We start from the raw sequence: 23,178 nt of genomic DNA on the forward strand, positions 1-23,178 counted from the left end.
GGCTGGAGATACAGTACTGAGTGTCCTTTTGTGAATCAATGCCTTTTAAACCTGTTTTACTCTGAAAAAAATATATTTTAAACAGTGTGCGTAGAAATAAATTGCTTGTGTGAAAATAAATTGGACCCGACGCGCCTGACAAGCGCTGAATAAGTGGACCGCTAAGGGTTTTTAATTCATTAGTTTTATTTGTGGGTTATTGAGGTGAATTAAGTATAGCTAGCTTCTTACAAAATTTATTTTAATTGTATTATTTTATTTTCCAGCAGGGGTCTCCAATCCTGGTCCTGGAGGGTCAATGTCCCTCCTGGTTTTTGTTCCAACTGTACCCTAAATTACTTAATTGAACCAATTAAGTGCTTATTAGAAGCTCAATTGAGCCAATTAATTTAATTTAGGGTAGAGCTGGAACAAAAACCAGGACCAAGATTGGACACCCCTGCAATATCTGTGAAACAAATGCAGCATATCAAAATACAGAGGTTTCCAAAATGACGTTAAGTCTTTAACAGCTTTTCAGAAACGTTGGCCTGTGTATGTAGAGATTTTAGTCCTGGAAAAGGTACATTTTCAAACCGTAAGAGGGAGGAATGTTTTCCCATATTCTGAGCTATAGATTTTTTTAGTTTGTGGGTGTTTTTTTTTTAAATATATATGCCCAATGTACAGTGTGGTATTTGTCTTTTTAAATTATTTTAAAACATTTTTAGCTTTTGTTAATTTTGCCAGCAAACAAGTGCATTATGCCCCAGATAGCCGTTTAGGGCGTCCGGTATCTGTCAGTAGGCAGACACTGCTGCAGTACTGGTGAGTAGTTGGTTGGGGTTGGGTGCATTTCTTCAGGGTGGCATTGAATTTCATTAAAGCAGCAAGGCAACTTTTCACAGCTAAGTTGCATTCATATCAGAGTGAAATTGGTTTTGTTTTACTGTGTACTATATACCACCTTCAACTTTTTAAATAATGTCTTTACCATATGGTGCACATTGTGAAATGAAACAAACCCCTTCCATGATTTTCTTTCTCTGTCTTTTGATAGTTGGCATACTAGAAGGAATTGATATTCTTTCCTCCATATTCATAATATAAATTCCGTATCTTTAGACCTGAAATGTTACACATATCTGAGTATTCAGTTGCCATTGCAGGGTTTGTTCTGGTTTTGTTTCTGCGATTTGTTATTTACAAACACTATGTGTCATTGTTATGAACTCCAACCTTTCACTGAAAGTGAAATGAACTCTTCATCTTAGAGGGAAGGCAAGAATTTGAGCATATCTAATAGACAATCTTTTGTGGTTCGACTGTTTACATTCATTTGGTTAACAAGGATTAACTGGGGCTTAATGACTAGTAAAAGCTTGTATATGGATTTTGCAGAAGTAATTAATGGTCAACAGTAATAACCTTTCTACCCGATTTTGATTCATTTGCCTTCTGTTAGTTTAAACAAAAACAGCACAGGACAGCGTATCCATCTAACTGTAGAAACTCTTTCTGGTGAAAATGTAAATGCTACAACAGTTACCAGAGCTGCAGACAGTGGTAACACAAAGCTGATGGAACAAAGATTTTGTAAAAAAATAAAAATAAATAATAATAATAATAATAAAAATAAAATAAAAAATATATAAACATTTGTCAGTCACGCTTTCGTGATATGCTTTAGTTGAAATATTTCCAGTAGTGTTTTCTTCAGAAAGCAGCTGTTTTCAAATGTGCGCTGAACAAATGTGTATCCTTTTAATATGCCAAATGTTTGACTTTAATGTTTTCATGCACTGCAATGTGGGATTGAGAGGCTTTGTTGGGAACGAAATGAAATAAAACAAAAGTTTTCATACTGAACCCTTTTGAGAACTGAAGTGTCTTCTGTACAAAACGTGGATTACATTTAGTGTCTTCTGTACAAAACGTGGATTACATTTAGTGTCTTCTGTACAAAATGTGGATTACATTTTTAGTAGTTCCATCTTGCTTCATTGTCTGCAGAAATACTGTACTGCATTCTTAGTAGTACTCTTGCCACTGTTATATTAAGATGTATATTGAAAAATAGTGTTCTCAGTACTCAAATGGTAAAGTAATAGCAAATGTGCACATGTAATATTTTAGCAATAACATGAAATAAGGAGACAGTTTATGATACATCATTTTTGTACATATTGTACCTGCTCAGTTCCATATTTCATTGAAGCAAAACCTGCAATACGGGCAAAATCAAGAAATAAAACTGAAAGGTAACCCACACACGTGTTTTTTGTTCACTGTTTTTAACACAAGATGTGTGTAAATTCATTCATTTCATGAGCAGGTGTCTTGCAAAGGTAAAAGATTGCAAGTTACAGTGCACTCTGTTTAGACATGTGTGGCATCAAAGTAATACTTGTATTCCCCCAAAAAACTAATTCTATAATTTCTTTAGATGAAAGAACACTTTGTAAAGAGGCTTCCGCTGCTTCTTGTCTTCGATAATAGCCACCAATCCTATGTGTGTTATTTTAAACAAACAGCTAGAAGTCAATACATTTTACAAATTTATTCTGGAAAAAAAATACACATTTTTACTCAGACACATTTTAGTTTTGGTTATTCTTTCATGCAGTTTCATAAAGTCATTTGTCTTGGTCTTTTTGTTTATTTTCAATTGTTTAGTTTTAATTTTATGGCTTACCAAATTTGTTTAATGTTGTTCCACCTGCATCTATTCAGTAACACAAACGTATATAGTAAAAAGGTTTGGAATGCAGGAATTATAGATGCTTATAGTCCCACAATTGCCCGACATCCAAAACATTAATAATCTAAACTTGCTTCATTACCATCTTTTGAAAATGTACCCACAATAGAATTTAGATTATGCATTATAATGGAATTGTATGCAGGAATGGTATTAATATGAATATTAGAATATACAGAACTATGTTGTAATAGCGTTAATTTTAAACAAATACTATATCACTCCGTCCTTGTAGAACAGTGTTGCTTGGGGTTCATAGAGTCTGAATTTCAGACCGGATAATTGCTCTTAAAATTTGATGGCACTGATGTAAAAAGATTGAGTTGACATGTGCTTGATTTAGTTAGCTTGAAGCAATTGGACATGGAGACTGCGACAACAATGCACCATATTCTTATATGGTTTTTGTGATCTCGGCTTTTGAACTGGAGAATACAGCAATGTCTGGCTGGAGCAGGCAGACTTATTTGAAAAGCTAGTGTTGAGCCAAATAAAGATAAACCAAGCCTGTCCCTGGGCAGCATCACCTTCATCTTGTCATTAGCGTGCAGTATGTTTGTTGGATCGGATTTATGTATAGGTGCGTTTATAAATACCTATGAAGAATAAATACATCATACGTTAAGTGAAGTGTATTTGTGTTCCATTTAATGAAACTGGGCGGTAATGTCATTAATGTTATGGTTAGAGCACACATACAAATGAATACAATTAGCAGCCATTTGGAAGCAATGAGCTTTATAGCTTAAGACGCAGGAATACATATACATTATATTTTTATTCCCAAATTAATCAACAGAAAAGCAACAAGGATTTTCTTAGTACAGCATATAAAATGACATATTTAGACAGCTTTTTATATATGTAGCTGAAAGTGTCAACTGTGCTGGGGTAAAGTTTCCATCTGTTTATATGTTCCATACTAAATAGCTGAAATTGTAATCTTAAGAGGTCATCTGCCACATAATGTACATATCAATGTATCAAATCTTTAACAAACAGCTGAAGTCTAATATTTTCCACAAGAACAAAACACTTGAAAGGAATAGCAGCTTTTAATTGTGACAGATTTAAACTGTAGAGAAATGTTTTCTGCAAACAGTATCACATGTATCCTCAAACAACAGTGCTGACTGACAAGTTACATTGAGATAGACCTTTGGAGTTAACACAGGTGCAATAAATCCCACCAAGTTGAGAACACTTTGCTGCTAACGGCACAAACACATATACGATCTTACTCGTAGGTCAAGGACGGGGAAAGAAAAGCATACATTTATAGAAACTTCAATTGACACTGGTTAAATACAGACGTCGTAAACACAGAGATTACAACACTCCCAAACTGATAGAAAGTCTCACACAAAACACAACAGGCACATTGCTCCATCTTGTTCATCACCTTGTACAATCAGCATTTTAATGTTGCTGTAACGTGTGTATTTAGCGGAAGAAGATGTGCAAGGCATAGTTAATGATCTGTTCACAATTGGCTTTCTAGGTCTTTCTGTTTTAAACGCTGACAAGTGAATATGGAGCTGTAGAGTCAATCTGAACACACAAACATGATCTTAGCAGAGGGGTCTGGGAATTATTAAACTGACACCAATAGTTTTGGAAAGGTGCTCTCCCAGCCAAGGCCTGTCTAAAGACAGTTTAATCACAAGGACTGGAGTTCAGGTCCCATGATCAATTACAGCAGCAACATGTAGTCACTTAGTACTGGGCGGCTCAGAGCCGGTGCCAGGCAAGAGCACTAAGATGTAAACTACATCTGTTATCATTGAACAGAAGCCTCCCCATTCCCAAAACAAGTAGGAATGGATTGCAAAAACAAAATGATTAGTACAGAAATGTAAACACTCTTAATGTCATCTTACTTGCCTCATTATCATTACAAAAGGATTCTGTAGACTAAATGCACGTCGGTATCACTTTATTTAAATTTTACTTTTTGTAAGAAAAAGCAAGGAAGGCAGTGCGAAAATCTGACTCAATACAAGCTTCTGGATTGCTCGTGAATATGAATGTGACTGCAAATTTCTCAATGTCTAAATGAACTACAGCCAACAGGCTCCGGACATGTTGCACAAATCTGTACAGTACGGTATGCCATTTCTTTGAAAAGGCCATTGTTTTGCACCCTTAAACATCTGTTTGATCCCTTATTTGGTTTGGCGTCTTGCTCATCTTTAACCCGAATGTGGACGCTTTTAAATTTGTATGTATCAAATCCAAGTGCCTTTTTCTTCAATGAAGTAATAGCTTTCTGGCTTCTTCAAAGATGACACTGCTGTTCACATTATGCAAAAACCACTGAGTTGAAAATACTGGGAAGTATTGAGCATGAATAGATTCAAGTTCATTTAAATATAGAAGGGTTATGCAGCCTAGTTTTCTGCTGTCTAGTTGTATTATATGCAAAGTAGCTTGTATGCAAATAATCTAAACTATGACCTCACACTGACAGCTGCTGTACTGGGGCTTACCAGGCAGCAATGAACCATACGACACTGAGCAACATCTTACACCTTCAACACTTAAAACGTTACAAACTATTTGAACATCTCATACCCTAATTTGATAAGTTTCCAAAATTTTCTAACAGTAAAAACAACAAATGAGATTTTTAGACATCATGTTAATTTAAAGCCTCCTGCTTACACCTATGTGATCTTCAAAACATTTGCAGATCACAGATTCATTCAAAGGAAAGGTTTGTCTGTAAATACTGCGAGTGGATACGGTTTTTATTTATAAAGAATGCACACTTAATTCAAAATTTAAATTGAACGTAATCTAAAGGAAATGAAAATATAATTAGTTGTTTATTTTCTTCAATTTGTAGTTTTTTAAATCTGTTCATTCAGTTAATTAATAAATACAGTTTTTCAGCTGCATTTGATTAACAGTACAGTAGTAAATCTGAGCTACTATTATATATCTGAATGGTGAGTAATAGAATGAAATTGAAGATCTGTTTGCAGTTAAGAACGAGCCATTTATAAGGGAGGTCATCTTTAGTTAAAGGGGTTTTACCTGCACTTAAGTTGTTTATACCTAGTTAGCAGCTAACTGCAAAAGCTTAGTACATGTGCACCAAGGGGCATTCTTAACACCTTCTAAAGGTCAGTATGTTGGCTTTGCATCCATTCAAAGAAAATAGAATCATAGTGGCAAGAGTTTTCTGAAAGGGCTTGGTAATTGCATCATGAGAGGAGTGTACTAAAGCCCCTAATAAATACAGACTCAACCCCCCTTAGGGAACATCAGCACTGTTTACACATGCAACACGACTTGTTATCTGTACATTCACGGGTGCCCTGTTGATTTTACCTGCAAACCCTGAGCGGCAACTTAAGTCCTGGTAGTAAAATTGAGCAAAAAGCAAACCAGCAATAAAGCACTGTTATACTGATATATGTACATTTCTAGTAATAAATATTCACTTCAGCCAGTTTCTGGTTTCTGAAGATATTTGTGTGTAATTGTATACTTCTGTATCTGAGGCCTTGGCACTTGGCAGTAGTACTTGTTTTTCTTCATTTAAAATCCATTCAGATGGAAAACAAACTAGGGCTATTTTCCATGCCAGCCCTTTCAGAAAATGGTGACAAAAACTGTTCATACTGGTTACTACACCATCTTGAACAAAGACAGAAGCACTAGCAGAGCATGCCATTAACACCAATGACAACACAATAGAATTGAACCCAATACTGCACTGCGGCACACAAGTGCCAATATAACATGATGGCACTGCAATGAAAAACATTCAGTGCATTTTGGTTCAAAATCTGAAATGCAGTACAGAATCATTTGCCTGTCTAAAGAACAATGAGTGTTTCAGAAAAGGGTTTCTCTCTGAACTGGAGAACAATCCAATAGCCACGTGTTTTTTACTTTGAAAAAGTTTACAAGTCAAAGTGCAGCACAAGTTTTCATCCCATTAATAGTAAATTAAACATCTCCAGCATTTTGATATGTGACTGCTTACCGTGAGTATTTCAATCAGTCTATGTCTGGGCTGATAGACTGATGCTGCTGTAAGTGTATTTGGACAGACTGGCCCCTGTTGTATTTACATCCTCTTCCACATCTCGTGGCAAGTTGTGGGTTTGCTTGCAACATGCAAAAGTGTCCAGAAAGGCCAGACGGAAGCGTTTGTTCATGAAACAGTAAATGAGAGGATTAACGCAGGCGGACGTGTAGGAGAGCAGGTGGATGAAGGATATAGGAGCCCCGGACAGCAGCCTGTCTGCAGAGACCCTGTCGAATGCTCGCCAAGCATTGACAGTGAAGATGGGAGTCCAGCAGATGAAGAACAGAATCACAATGACAATCAGCATTCGGATCACCCTCTTCTTTGCCACCAGGTTGGCTGTGGAGCTGTTGCTTCTGGCTCTGTTGATCTTGATACTGTTGGCACTGGGCAGCTGCTGCATTTCCATCTTCTTCTTTTTGGACCTCTGGATGTAGCAGCCATCACCGTGAGTGTGTTTAATGCTGCTGGTGCTGATTTTTCTCTCTGTAAACACAGCATTGGCACACATGAGCATCTGTAAAGTGACATATTGTTTGGATACCCAACAACCTGTGTGATCAAGGACTTGTTGGTGGGCTGGTGAAAAGGGCAAATGCATAAGCTGTCAGCCATTGTTTAAACAGTCGTCTAAAATGAACACAAGGGAGATGTAACACTAACCTTCAGAACAGGAGCCAATTGCGCTGGACTGATTTTTTTGACAAATTTTCTTTAAAGGCGTGTTAACCAGGGTTTTAACATCTGCAGCATTATGACTTTACTGCAAGGAAATAGAAATTCCATGTGCAGATCTGATTGCCAATCTAGTCGCCCGTAGCCCGTGTATTAAATGTGCTAAAATAAACTGGGATCAGTGATATGGAAGCCATGTCTACATATAGGACACAAGGACAACGCCTGGAAATTTCACAATTTGACGGTTCTAAATGGTTTTAATCTTTTCATCTTCCAGTATAAGACAATGACTCATTACCTCGGGAGGATCTCCTACGAATTTGTTCAAACTGTATTCCTCTGTACAGTTCCAGAGAGATGAATCCATATGCTGTCATCATTACAATTCCAGGTACAAGGAAAAGAATCAGCAACAGGAAAATGTACCTGTAACACAAAAGATGTCAAATAAAGCAGAGCTGTTGTTTTTATCAACCTACTGAGATGAGGTACTGCCCTGCAGGGGTGAAAACACTAAACAAGAAAGAATAAAAGATGAAAAGATTTGTACTGGAGTGACAATAATAGATCATGTGATTTACAGTCACTGTGTTGGTATTACTGGCTAAGTCCTTTTTTATGCAGTAAAAACAAAGCTTTAACTAGGATTACATGTACATGGAACAGACATTAGTTTCATATACTGCATATTCAGTATTAGTAAATTAGATATTACATGGTTGCGTTACATTGAAGATACTAACACTTAATATTAATCATACTGATGCAAGGTGTAACAAGATAACCTTTTTAAACAGACATTCATCAAAGAGAAGCAAGTACTAAGCTTTGTCTTTTTAGAGGGGTAGCATTTACTTTTTTAGACTCTATAACCCATCTCTTCATTAACAAGTGTACAGCATGCTTTCTGAATGTCATATTCCAAACGGTAAATGTTGCATATACTGTACACATGGGTATGTTTTAAATATTACATTGCATACTGATTACAGTATGTAGTAAAAAAAAAAAAAAAATTACAATTTTATAATTTTCACATGAAAACATAAATTAAAAGTTATGACAAGACTTACCTGACTGATTCTAACAACACTCGTCAGGTGTAACATCATTAAATAATGTGAATTCTGAAGACTGTGAGCTGAAGTTCTACTCACCGACCGTAGTGACAAGGGGGTACCAGGAAAACAACACAAACTTGAATGTCTCTTTAAAGTCTACTAATAGATTATTGTATTCGTTCTACATTAGGTCTAATTGTATATTACATTGGTATGAGTGAGACAGCAGTAACATTTTGTTGAATTATTTGTCACAGTTAAAAACGCAGTTTGCTTTTTCAGCTTTAAAACTTTCTTTCTGGTTTTACCAAAAACCAATTGGACATAAAAAACAGCTGAACCAGTTGATAAAAAAAATGAACCGACCATAACTGACTTATCTAAACGTTTGAATTTATATGTTTATTTACAGTCTTGGTTTCTTAGTGGTTTCCCTTTTTTAAATGCCTAACAATTGATGATTTTAAAATAAATAAACTAAATAAAATAAAAAAATAAATCCAATGAGACTTAAAACACAAACAAATGCTAATATATCGATGATTGCGTTAAAAAGTGTGGCAGACAAAAATAAATGGGGTAGAAAACTGAGCAAGAATTGAGGACTTTCTCTGAAAAAGGAATATGGAAATAAGGCATGCTCCTTATATGCAGAGAACTAAACTAAAATACATATATGTTTGTTTATTAATACATGTTTTGGGAGTTCCATACAGGTTTTTAAGTTGCCAAGCAGGAACTAGACAAACACACACTCAAACACACTTAAACATACAAACACTCAAACACACACACACACACACACTCACACACACGCAAGAACACACACTGAAAAACAAACACACACATACAAACACACACTCATACACACATTAAAACACATACATACTCAAACATACACATACCACACACACACTAAAACACACAAACATTCAAGCACACTGTGGCAATGTTGCCTGCCCCTGTGTGTATTTCAGTGATATATATTGTGTGTTGTGTGTTAACGTTGGTGTATAGTCACTGGTACACGGGATATAAATGGGTCTGTGGAACACGAGTTTGTTTAAAATGTATATTTGCATTTAGTCAGGAGGATTGCACAGCACTTCACGTTCAAGTAAAATAATATGTGAGCACAGGGAATTGCACTTTTATTAATTCACGTGCAGTTGTACAGAGACTCCAACTGAATGATTGATTAGCAGTCGAGTCTCAGTACAGCTGCATAAAAGCAGCATGTTTTCACTCACTTTGGGTTGAGTGTTCGGTGAGTGGAGAACGGGATTGGAGATGGAGGTAATAATCATAGTAATAGTTAAAATATCAGCTCACTGTGTTTGACTGTGTAGTCCATTTTGTTTGTCTCTTATTTTGGCGAAAGTGCCGTGTCCTGTGTTTTGTTTGTCTTTACAACTTTTTATTTTCTGTCTGTTCATTATTAAATGCTGAGCAAAACCAATCGCTCAGCTCCACCCAACTCCACCTCTGTTGTTTATTTCCTGGTTCCTGTTTCTAGTCTGACGTCACCCACTACAGCCGTCTTCGTGACATGTGGTGTCATCATGGGATTACTAGCACCTCCTAGACGCAGACCAGAGCAGGAACCGCAGTTTTTTTTTTGGGGGGTGGGGGGGGGGGGGATTTGGATAACAAAAAAAAATAAAATAAAATGAGATGGAAGGAGGATAAAGAGGTGAAGGACAGGGAGGAGGAGTGTCGCCTAATGGCCAGACATCCACGGCGATATAACAAGCCATCGCTGGGGTGCCTCCTCTGCGTCCAGGACCATCTGTTCGCCAACTGTCCCTTCCGCCACTATGTGGAGGAGGAGGAGGAACCTGCCCAAGAGAGGAAGTTGGGCAGAAGGAGAAGGGGGATAGGAAAGCTACAATAGCGAGAGGAGGTCGGGGACAACGGATTGAAGGAATTTTTCTGGTACCTCGCGGTGGAGTTGTGCCCGGTTGTGGGGTATATGGGCACACGTTGGCCCTATGCCCCATACAATATGTAGAGGGGAAAGTAATGCCCAAGTGGGAGGAGGCTGTGCGTCCAGCACCCAGATGGGGGGACCGCGGGAATCCAAAGCCTGAGGGACAGCTTTTTCCACCTCCACCAGCAGGAAAAATGCCTGCTGTTTCCACCTCCACCAACAGAGGAAGAATGCCTGCTGTCCCCATCTCCATCAGCAGGGGAAGAATGCCTTCTGGTTTCACCCCTAGAGCGAGAGGGAGAGCCGCACCAGTCCCCTGCAAGAGAGGGAGAGCTGCACCAGTCCCCTGCAAGTGAGAGAGAGCTACACCAGTCCAATGAAACAAGGGTAGACTACACGCCGCTCCCACCTCTGTTGCCAGGAGACTACACGCCGCTCCCACCTCCGTCGCCAGGAGGCTACGAGCTACCTCTGCCTCCGCCACCTCCACCGCCAGGAGCAGAGCAGCAGGAGCTGCCTCTGCCTCCACCACCTCCACCGGCAGGAATAGAGCAGCTGGAGCTGCCTCTGCCTCCGCCACCTCCACCGCCAGGAACAGAGCAGCAGGAGCTGCCTCTGCCTCCACCACCATCAGGGGAAGAGGAACAGGAGCTACCTCTCCTTTCACCAGAAGGACCAGGACTAGATGCTGGTGGTCCACAGCAGCCCTTGCATAGGCTACTGAGGGAAGCATGGGGAAGAACCCTCTGGCTGCAGTGGCCAAGAAGAGGTCCAAAACCCACACCCCAGCTTGTCCTAACTCCCCACACATCATCGCTCAGGGATGCCTGCACGACACCACCGAAGGATGGCTTCACGTCGTCGCTCGGAGATGCCTGACTCCGCATCGCCTGGGGCTGCCGGCTCTGCTTCGCCTGGGGTCGCTGGAACTGCTTCACCAGGGGTCGCCGTCAGCTCTGCTTGGCCGCAGGAGTCAGTGTGGCCGGAGCCCCACCAGAGGGAGCTGCCGGCTATGAAGAAGGGGGGAGAGGTCAGGAGACCACCTTCCCCCACAGCAGTTTCGCTGCAGAAGTTCTTGTGGCTGGAATCCCATAGGAGGGACATTTCCGCAACCAGTGGTACAGCGGGAGGAGAGACTCGCCCCACTGTCAGCACATCTACTGACAGCATGGCCAGTAGCAGCCTGGCTACTGGCAACATTGCTGCCCATGAACCCCTTAAAGTCCCTTTTCTTGGCCCGGGACTTTGAGAGGGACTTTTGGGATTTTAAGGGGGGAGGTGGCCATTGAGGTCATGGGTGCTACGCACAAGGGGGGAATATGTGGCAGTGTTGCCTGCCCCTGTGTGTATTTCAGTGTTATATGTTGCGTATTGTGTGTTAATTTTGGTGTATAGTCATTGGTACACTGGATATAAATGGGTCTGTGGAACACGAGTTGTTTAAAATGTATATTTGTATTTAGGCACAAGGATTGCACAGCACTTCACGTGCAAGTAAAATGTAATAATATGTGAGCACGGGGAATTGCACTTTATTAATTCACGTGCAGTTGTACTGCGACTCCAATTGAATGATTGATTAGCAATCGAGTCTCAGTACAGCTGCATAAAAGCAGCATGTTTTCACTCACTCGGGGTTGTGTGTTCAGTGAGTGGAGAATGGGATTGGAGACTGAGGTAATAATCATAGTAACAGTTAAAATATCAGCTCACCGTGTTTTGACTGTGTAGTCCGTTTTGTTTGTCTCTTTATTTTGGCGAAAGTGCCGTGTCCTGTGTTTTGTTTGTCTTTACAACCATTTATTTTCTGTCTGTTCATTATTAAATGCTGAGCGAAACCAATCGCTCAGCTCCACCCAACTCCACCTCTCTGTTGTTTATTTCCTGGTTCCTGTTTCTGGTCTGACATCACCCACTACAGCTGTCTTCGTGACACACACACACACAAAATACATTAGAACAATAAAGGTTGTGTGTAAATATTGACATTTACAGCTGGTTTCACAGACAGTGATTAGCACTAATCATGAACTGCCTTGCCCAAAGCATGAGGTATTTGTAAACTGGCCAGTAAATACAAGCTTTGTTTCATAGATTCAGGCACAATAAAAAGGTACAGGGTCCAAGCGTGTGTAGACCCAGGTATTTAATGTTTGCAACTCATCAAGATAGAAAAAGTGCCAGTGTAATAATCTCCTCTCCTCCAAGATCCAGTTTAGCTGTCTGAACAGAGAACAGGGATGAATCACATGGGCACCAGTGCTACAGATCTTTATTATTTATGTCATGCTGTCTGAACTTTATTCAACACTAGTTGGTGCTGTCTGATAAATCATATCTCCCTATTCCAATGTTAGCAATAGTCTCTTCAGGACTATTAATATCCAGTGGCATCTATTTAGCAATGCATGTGCAGCACCAATGAAGTGCATCCACCAAGTAAAATGGAAAAGTATGTTAAAGTGGTTGTAGCTTACAGAATATTATAAAGTGCACACTTGTTATAGCAAAAACCGGAATAAAGGTATTTCATACTTGTAATGGGACAGGTTAGGGTCACCAGTAAACGGCTTATATGGAAGAATTTGTAAAAGTTTAGTTTAGGCTCCAAAGAGGGAGTTGGGTCTTTTGTTCATTTTGCTTCTGTATATAAATATAGAGGCATTGCCCTGTTTGATCACTGTTACCTGTATTTGTTTTACAGCAGAAGACAGTGTGAATGGTGCTGAAAGTGACTAAACAAACCCCAGTCTGCCTCTCAATACAAAAGCATTATCGTGTTCACCATATTATTATTATTATTATTATTATTATTATTATTATTATTATTATTATTTATATTAGCATGTACAGATATGAGTCAGTTAAACAGAGAAACGAAATGTTTAATTCACATTTAGATATTGTACTTTATAGAACACAAGTTTGGTGAGGACCCGATACAGTGACAGACATGTTTGCTATAGCCAAACTGCACATTTGAAACCAATACAGCAAACAGAAAGGCATAACAGGTAAGATTTATGGAATTATTTTGTCAGCTAAAACCTTTATTTTTTTTATTTTTTTTTACTAAGGTATTCAAAACTGTTGTCAATCCTGTTGTCGGGGTTTACAACATGTTACCACCAGAAAGACCTTTACTTTGTCACCATATAAAAAGCATATAAAAAGGATCTTACCAGGATTGCTGGATGATGTCACTTGACCAGATGAGACGACACATGTTACCAGTGCTGTTATTGTCTCTGGTGAAGGGAACCAAGGTGCTTGAGATTGGGTATGGTAGCATGAGAATGAATGAGACAAACCAAATAGCAGTGATCACTTTCAAGGCATGGGACTTGGTTTGCCATACTCTTGACTGCAGAGGGTTACAAATTGCACTGTAGCGCTCCAACGAAATGGCAACCAGACTGAAAGTGGACACGCTTACAGAGGTACCTGCCAGACACAATAGAAATAAAAATTATTGAAGAAGAATGAACCCTGCCGTCCTTCAAAGCTTCCCTGACAAGCACACATTTCTACTGCATGAAAGGGCATTAAACAAGATGATAAAAGAACAAAGATGGGTAAGAGGTGTTTATATTTTTGTTTGAACCAGACCTTCTGTAAATCATTAAACATACAATAATAAGGGTTACACCATACACTTACAATAAAACCTTGTTCATAGGTCATCTTTTCCCTATTTTGGGATCAAACCTTCAACACTGTTCTCCACTGAAAATACTACAGCACTACAATTTCTGTCTTCTGTTTAATATAAGAATGCAATTACTGTAAATCTCATAAAAACAAGCATCTACTGTAGTATGATATCTTCACACAAGTAGACCAAGCTTTCATTATAAAAATAGCTGGAATTCCAAGCCGCTGTCCTCATTCGATAACAGAACAATAATACATGAGATCCCTTTGAGGCGAAAATGCAATTTATTTACTCAGCAGTTTTGTTTTAAAGCTGATGTGGTTTTAAGTCTGTTTAAATTGTTATTGCAACTCCATTTAAACTGTGATTCATTTCATTTCATTGATAGTTTGTGATGCATACCTTAAATCCCCCATTAGAGAAAAGGTCATGGATTGGGGTGGATAATTCATAGATAAACAGGCTCCATCTTATTTAAAATGAAATCGTTTTATTGTCTGTCTCAAACTGTTAATGAGACGGATTGCAGGTGTGCTTGAATGCAACTTTATGCTGTGCATAATGGTTCAAATCTTTGTTCTTAAGTATCACTGCATATCAGCTTTTCACTGTCTATTAATCCTGCAGCTAAAAACAAAAGAAAGGGGATACACAAAAACATTTCCCAGATGACTGACAATTACCTTAGTGTGACTGGGATTCAAATGGTCCTTAATTATAAATGTATGGTCAGTGAAGGGTTACCTGACAACCTGGGATGAAGGGATTTTATACCGTCCAAATAAAAAAAAACAACAGCAGGGCCACCATGAACAGTTAGGGTGTGTTTACATTGTTCTGGAGCATACTTCCTGTAACTGTAACTCAGTAAATACTGCCTCAGTAAAAACTACAGCAAATTCTCTTCTCTTAATGACCCGCAAACGTTTGAGACTGTTCCCTGTGACAATGCAGTACTTTGTCATGCTTAAATATGGAAGTCACTGGCAGATAAGAACATACTAGTAGTCCTTTATCAATGTAAGTCCAATAGCAGGGAGATACAGCTTTTATATATTACAGAGAATTTGTCAGTGATTTCGTCTGCAAATCAAATTAATAGTGCTATGTTAGGGACAGTCCATGTATTCAAAAGTCTGTGCTACATACATGCATTTATGTATACAGACAGACAGATATAGTTCTAATCTTTTTATCATTCCCACTTTGTCAGTTTAATACCAGACCTTAACACTGTAAAACGTATTCATCAGTAATAACCCTTAGCTTGTCCAGATTATAGCCCATTCAGTAGTCTCTATGCATGTCTGGGGCAAGGTATCACTAGACAGTGCAATGGAAACTACTCTTCATTTGTGGTAGAACAATAAGGGTTGAAAGAACTTAAAGATAAACTCCATAGATTGGATTGCAATTGAAGAAAAAAAATGAACAAGAATGAAATATTACAATGGGTTCTCTGACTGGGAAAGGACAGCTCTACAGTAAGAGACTGGGTTCTCTGACTGGGAAATGACAGCTCTACAGTAAGAGACTGGGTTCTCTGACTGGGAAATGACAGCTCTACAGTAAGAGACTGGGTTCTCTGACTGGGAAATGACAGCTCTACAGTAAGAGACTGGGTTCTCTGACTGGGAAATGACAGCTCTACAGTAAGAGACTGGGTTCTCTGACTGGGAAGTGACAGCTCTACAGTAAGAGACTGGGTTCTCTGACTGGGAAATGACAGCTCTACAGTAAGAGACTGGGTTCTCTGACTGGGAAGTGACAGCTCTACAGTAAGAGACTGGGTTCTCTGACTGGGAAATGACAGCTCTACAGTAAGAGACTGGGTTCTCTGACTGGGAAATGACAGCTCTACAGCAAAGGGGATTCTTCTCATGGAATAACCCTAAACAACAGGCTGCACCCTTGCCCTGCTACAGCATCAACTGCGTAACAAACTTCCCAATTAAATGAAACAACAGGAAGGGTCACAGAAGTTGAGGACATGTCATAAATGTGCATGTGCAGGAAGGCCGATATTTGTCAAATGCAAAGTGGTCAGGGTGCTTTCTAACAACAGAGGCTAATTTAACATTTGATGAGAGGAATTGAATAACTAAACTTAAAGTGAGCTACTGCATTGCATAACAGGTGCTGGATTTGCTTTTAAAGAACAAATTAATTATTTTTAATAAAGGATTTAGAATTTTAAAAATATCGTAATTTCGTAATATCCTATTGATTAGAATTCACTGAATTTGTTTCTTTACTGACTCATATTTACTCAAACAGGTATACTGTTATATACTCATGCTACCCATTTGCAGACTTTGAAGTGTTGATACTATTGTTGACACAGTTTCCTGAGAAGTTAATGAAAGCATGCTTTTGCATGTACTTAATATTTACACTGAAGCTGAGATACTGCCTGTGTATTACTGCTTACTGAGACGAATGTGCTATTTCAATATGTTTGTGATCCGGAACTCGTTTGGGAGAAGTTTGTAACTAAGAGTGCTAACAGAGTTAACCCATTACACACAGCAATTCATTCATTATCTTTAATTCTCCCTAGACTTTCCTATTCATTTATTTTGTATACATTTTCTACTTTTCAGTTCTGCTATTTAGTCACAGCTGCTCCTATACTGCAACTTACCCATGAAGTAGGTAGCAATTTTACAGACTCCACTGCCGAATATGAAATCCTTCATGAGATTGGGGATGAGGGTGAAGGGCACACAGAACAGGCACAGCATCAGGTCGCTCACAGCCAGCGACAGCAGGAATAGATTAGTCATAGTTCTCATCTGCTTGTTTCGCACCAGGACTGCAATTATCAGGGCGTTTCCGAGGACGCTCAGCAAGAATATCAGGCAATATAAGAAAATCCTCACTGTTTGATTCATATCTGTAAATATAATGGGTTCATTTGATGGTATAACTTGTATGGGTATGCCATGTCCTAGGTACAGCTAAGGTCAAAGCTTTGCATCACCCAGAAGTTTTTTTTTTTTAAACTATATGAACATATTTTAGTTATTTTTTTTAACATCATGTAACTAAAGAAACTACAAAATCATATCACAAAAGTCTCGCGGAAGCCATAATAGTTGTACAGTAGTTCATATGAGATTTTAAAATGTCAAATGTTTTGTCAGTTTTTCATTAAGTATATTGAAAATTACAAAGCAGCATGTAACTCAGTATGTAACGTAAGATTCATTATTCACTAGGTTTCTTGTTAATTCTGTAGGGTGATGCAACACTGGCCATAACTATAGGCACATTGAGATTAAAGATGTTTAGGTCCAGGAATACAATCTAGAAATCATAAATTACATGATAAAAAATTATATGTGTCTATACATTATATCACAATTTAAATAAATATATAATGAATGATAAATACAAATCTAATTCAATTGCATTAACTAAATGCATTAAGCTTAGTTGGTAGACCAATCATAGTGATCAAACACATCATATTTATGTATTGTTTTACTCATTTACACTATTATTAAACATTAAAATGCTGTTATTGACCAATACCATGTTTTAATAATCATGTTGAGTTCCTCATTACTGCAATTTTCCCGTTTTACAATAAACAGTCTTTGCTTTGGAACTCCTTGGCCCCTCCATCTGGACTGGCAGTGATGACACATACCTGTTGGTTTCAGCGTTTGCAGTGTTTGTTAACTAACAGAAAGCAGTGAACCATTAACGCAATAAAAACATTCAATGATACTTCTCAAACCCCCCTCACATCTTCTGCAAAAACGGTATTTTTTTTTTTAACTTAAATAATCTGCTTGTTATTTTATTATAATAAAATGTATCCGAACTGAATTCATAATAACCTACAGTCCCATGTATTATACATATTTATATTTTGTCCTGTGTAAAACAAAGGGAAGAAATAAAAAGTTCTTACCTTTTGGTGGTAGTGCCGGTGTCGGGGGTGGCTCACAACACTCAGTCTGGTTGTGTAACCCGAGCTCACAAAGCATCAAATCATAATCGGTACAATTGAAATTCATATCAGTATATTCAAATGTTTCCATGTTGCCTGCTGTCCTACCCACCCCCCCCCCCCCCCCCCCCAAAAAAAAAAAACAAAACAAAACAAAACAACAAAACTAAAAAAAAAAAAACCTAAAATCTTAAATGTTATCCATTCAGTTACTTGCTAAGAAGAAACGGCTGATGCTCGATAATTTTGCCAGGTATTTCGCTGTTATGATTGTAACCAATGTTTGATCGCTTTATATGTGCTAGGCATCCGTGTATTTAAACGCACCCCACTCGTTTCAGTATACTTCTGTTGTTAGCACAGTTTTGCTTTGGACCGATGCACTACAGGCAGTCGTCCGGTCTACCTGAGCTCTAACAGGTTCTAATGGTAACGCAGAGACTCGCACGCTGTCTTAGAGAAGCTGTCAGAGCTGTCACTAACCCCGCCTCCCAGGAGCCAATAGAAAAGGCTAAGTGTTTGGGATTTATCATCTTGGAAGTCTGGATCTTTGGATGTTGGTCAGTCGTCTTCTATAGCAAACCATCTACCCAATTACATTGTGAACTTTCTTTTATTTTTTAATATTGATAGTTTATTTTATTTTTATGCTGAAAATATTTCGTGTCGTTTAATTAACGTCAGTGATGCGTTAATTCGATTGAAACACATTCTGATGCATATTAATTCGGTGTTTTGCACGTCACCAGACAGCATTAATTCCAAATGTTTTCTTACAGGAACAAAAAAGTTGATTCACTTAGCAGAAGCTGTTGTCCGGTGGTAAAGAAAAGGGCTGTAACAGGATAATCCTCGGTTCAAGCACGGGCTGGGTTGCACCAGCTGTGCGTAAGTGCTTAAAGATCAAATCGTTACTAACTTTGATTTTACACATTACTGACTGTATGCTTCTCGGAGAATTAAAATACAAAATGATACGGTAACCACTGCCGCTTGAGCTTCTCTTTGAAGATTATTTTGTTAATAGTTTTTTTTCGTCAGCGAATCCTGCCAGACCGCATCCATTTAGATCCATTTAGTAGGACAACATTTCTTATAGGAATCCTTTTAAAGTTCGCATATTTATTATTTACGTTTCTGAAGGATTCCTATACAATTTCCCATAGGGATTTTAATTTTTTTTTACCAGGGCTATATATTTGAATATATAATGTAATATTTATATTTATTAACCATACAAGGAAGACGGTATTTGAGAGAGTTTAAGCTTTAACTAAAAGAAAATGTCTCAGACCTAGAATATTAATAAACGTTATTAAAGTTATACTGTATTGATCAATAATTTATAAACCGTCCCAAATCTTTGTTTTAAATTTTAGCATTTTATGCCATATACAGTGTTTTCCACTATTATAAAAACTTTGACTGTTATTGATACAGCTTAGTTTGATTGGGAAGAAACCAAGCTTATCATTTAGCAATACTGAATTCACATTGATCAGAATCTTTAAAAACTTGTGATCCCAACAACTCAAAGTAAACTATACATGAGAAGGTAATATGAAGTGTTGTAGTAGCTAATCCATCACATTTACCCAGTGGTTCTCAATAGAGGGGGTGGGGGCGTGAAGCAATCCAACAAGGGGGTGGGGGGTGTGTGCACACTTTCCACTTATAACATTCCAGCAGCATTTATGAGCACTGCCTAGCCTATAATGAGACTCTTGCATTAAGAAACCAAGGTGAACCGTTTCTCACCGCTGCAATACACAGCATATCCAGCCCTGAGAAATAGTTCCCCTTGGTTTCTTAATACAAGAGTCTCATTATAGGCTAGGCAGTGCTTAGAAATGCCTGCTGGAAATACATATACATAAACATGTTTCTATTTGATAAAATGTTTACCATGACACACAGATATAAGTGATTCCAAATAATGTAAGCAGTGTGATGGCAAATGTACAAACATATGTGCACTCCTCATGAAAAAACACATATTTGTATAAGCATGTGAATTACAATATGTGCGCTCCTCATGAAACAGCATGTATTTATATAAGCATGTGAATTACAATGATATGTGCGCTCCTCATGAAACAGCATGTATTTATATAAGCATGTGGTTATAGGCTTGCTAGCTCTGGGAATTTATTTAGAAAGAGCAGACATTAAAATTGAAAAATATAATAAATACAGTCAGCACTCACATATCCGACCCTATAAAATTTTGACTTCAGTGATGGTTAAACGAGTGTGACGCAATTTTTTTCAGGGAACACAAAATAGATACAATTTCAAAAATGCACAGCTGGAAGGACCGTGTTTTAAAATAAGTAGGCTTCCATTTAGATGTACTGTATTGGTTTTGTTGGTACAACACTATATTTTCATATTAAGTATTTTAATTCAGAAAGACATGATTCTGAAAATATCACTTGCCAAAGGAGACGACTGGACACGTTTACTGTAAAACAGTACATACTTTTAAATCTGGTACGTATTGTAGCAGTATGTAAAATTCTCCATTAACGATCCAACAGCAAAATTAAATCAAAATGCTACCCATGCACAGAACTGTGTGAAACGTAAAAGGCAATGCAAGTTAGCAAAAGATTTTAAAACACACCAGTTTCCAAAATTAAAACCGTATCCCAAGTCAGTATTGAAATTGCAGAATATAGTGCTTGATAAGGTCCTAATGTCACAGTCCACTTGCAAATGAAAATGCACAAAAGCAACTAAAGATCACAGATTAAAAATACATCACAGTATCTAAAACTGTTTGATGATTAACTGTTACATTTCCCTAGCTTGTCTCGTTTGCTTTGTTTCTGCTGCATTTTCGTCATGTGAAACTGGAGAAAGCCCTGTGTAACTGCACAATATAAACGGACTGATTTGACATTAAGGGGAAAAAAAGTGGTTGTGACGGTTTTTGAAATACATTGTAACATTGAAGCGATGGGCTTTGTATCAGAAAACTGGTGATGGGGTCGGACGGGTGACGGGTAAGTGCATTCATGTATATCCCCATTATTATACGGTATATATAAAGATTAATTTTATTGTTAATACAAGGGCTGTAAAACGTGACTGACGTGTATCTGGGTAACTGTCACTTTGACAAAATCAGAAGATCACGTGTAGTGACTGGAAAAAGCATAGCTTTGCACATGCGCAGAATGCGCAGGGGACACTGAATTCTACGGGGAACAGAATTCGATAGTACTGCACTTGTTCACTAACTGACTAGCAGCAATGTGAAGCTAGCAACAATCAGCAACTTTCGCTGAAACTTACTTCCACATCTCACTCCGAAAGCGGCATTTCCCCCCAGATAAAGATTGTGCATCTTTAGTTTTGTCAGGAATGTGTCTTGAGTGTGCACAGCACCTCAAAATGAAGGAGGAATGGCTATTTTAACTAGACACCTGACATAAAAACTAATGCTGCTATTACAGTGACGTAAATCTCAAGTAAGTAACTTTATTTCCTTTACCCCCAGTGTGTCTACATTGCATTGCACCCTACTTTCATAGATGCACAATCTTTAGTTTTGTCAGGAGTGGGTCTTGAGTGTACACGCACCTCAAAGTGAAGGGGGTGGCTGTTTTAACTAGACACCTGACATAAAAAGTAGTGTTGCTATAACAGTAACATAAATCTTAAGCAACGTTATTTTCTGTACCCCCAGTCAGTCTACATTACATTGCACCCCACTTTCCATGTGTATATAAACTATATTTTTGTGTTGAATACTACCCATTTTATTTTGATACCGTATTGTTGCTTATGGTTGCGAGCTTCAAGGAATTAAGTGACTAGTTAGAGTGACACGGGAATGAAACTTGAATCCTGTCCCATCCTGTCCCATCATACACTTCCTGTCCCATCCCTTGAAAAATGTTTAAATGTCATTTTGTTCCATCCTGTCCCACCAAAATTTTCTTCATTGTGTAATGTTCAGTACATTAAAAAAAAAAATCCTGTCATATCCTGTCTTGTCAAAAAATGTCCTGTCGCATCGCGTCCTGTGATATTTAAGAAAAACAGAAGATACTGGTTTCCTTTATCTCACGCTGCATGACACCACAAGCAGGATATTGTTTGGGTCACCCTTTTTTTCTTGCGTTTTTTCTTGTCATCCTGTTCCTTGCTGGATTTTTGAAATGCCATTCACTACTGTCATATTATTACCTATTACAAGAATAAGAGGAATCACACAAACCTGCTGCAATCGTTTTATTATGCATAACGTGTTGATAACAGAAAAACAAAAAGACCAGTCTTTTAAGTTTCACTCCAACGTGAACTCCCAAACAGTTTCATTAATCAGGTTATTTGCTGAGGTTGACATGCTTAAGTTCAGGTCTATAGAGTTTTCCTATAAATGTTAGCTGCAGTCAAGAAGAGCAAAATTCAGTGAGGTTAAATTGAATGGGTGGGCCAGTGACATCCCTAAATGGAGTGTGTCAAATAACATGAGTGTCGTTGGTACATGGGTATAGTGTCTGTCTTGGGAAATATTTGGCTACCCAAAAGTCTAAGGGCGCATTTGATTGGTTCAATTTTACAGCATTTCATATTGATTGGTTTAATATTACAATATCTAAAGCTTGGTACTGTTACTGTACTGCTCTTTCTGCAGCCAGTGCTGCTCCCACCCGTTACCGCAGCATTCAGTTCCGCACCCACCCCTTCCGTGACATTTACAACTCTTTGATCCCGGTCCGCCTGCTCCTGCCAGTTTAATTTCCGTTTCCATCCACTCCCACAAACAAAGAAAAATGTATTCCGGTACTGTGGGAATCCCGCCTAATGACATTGGCACGCTGTACTCTGCAGCTGATGCATAGTTCACACACCCTGTTAAGTCGCGTCTGCTAAATAAACACGTAATAATAATAATAATAATAATAATAATAATAATAATAATAATAATAATAATAATAATGAGGCCCTCAAGTGTAACCCTGTAAAGTCAAAACTGATCTTGAAAAATATTTTTCCAGGCTGCACCAAAGTTGACTGTGAAGTAAGTTGATCAAAACAACTAATTAATAAAAAAAAAAAAATGAAATGGTGGTATTAACTTGTGTGCATGGCGGAAG

General features: G+C 38.2%; 1 protein-coding gene across 1 annotated transcript; it reads right to left on the reverse strand.

Moving 5' to 3' along the window:
* Positions 1-449: 449 nt before the first annotated feature.
* On the reverse strand, positions 450-18,176 carry cckar (cholecystokinin A receptor). Its single transcript, XM_041274395.1, has 5 exons — positions 18,029-18,176; positions 16,751-17,002; positions 13,634-13,895; positions 7,759-7,886; positions 450-7,268 (listed from the first exon to the last, which is right to left on the reverse strand). The coding sequence occupies exons 1-5, from the start codon at positions 18,156-18,158 to the stop codon at positions 6,757-6,759; spliced, it is 1,284 nt and encodes a 427-aa protein (XP_041130329.1). The 5' UTR covers positions 18,159-18,176; the 3' UTR covers positions 450-6,756.
* Between the last annotated feature and the right edge of the window lie 5,002 nt (positions 18,177-23,178).

This window comes from Polyodon spathula, chromosome 2 (genome assembly GCF_017654505.1).
Source record: "Polyodon spathula isolate WHYD16114869_AA chromosome 2, ASM1765450v1, whole genome shotgun sequence".
In the NCBI taxonomy this organism is placed as follows: domain Eukaryota; kingdom Metazoa; phylum Chordata; class Actinopteri; order Acipenseriformes; family Polyodontidae; genus Polyodon; species Polyodon spathula.

Excerpts from the sequence above, each read along its gene's own strand:
- cckar (XM_041274395.1), bottom strand. The coding sequence starts at position 18,158 with ATGGAAACATTTGAATATACTGATATGAATTTCAATTGTACCGATTAT. Across the intron at positions 7,887-13,633 it reads GACATCATCCAGCAATCCTG|GTACATTTTCCTGTTGCTGA; the intron begins GTAAGATCCTTT and ends TTTGTGTTACAG. Across the intron at positions 7,269-7,758 it reads TCGTAGGAGATCCTCCCGAG|AGAGAAAAATCAGCACCAGC; the intron begins GTAATGAGTCAT and ends CTGTGTTTACAG.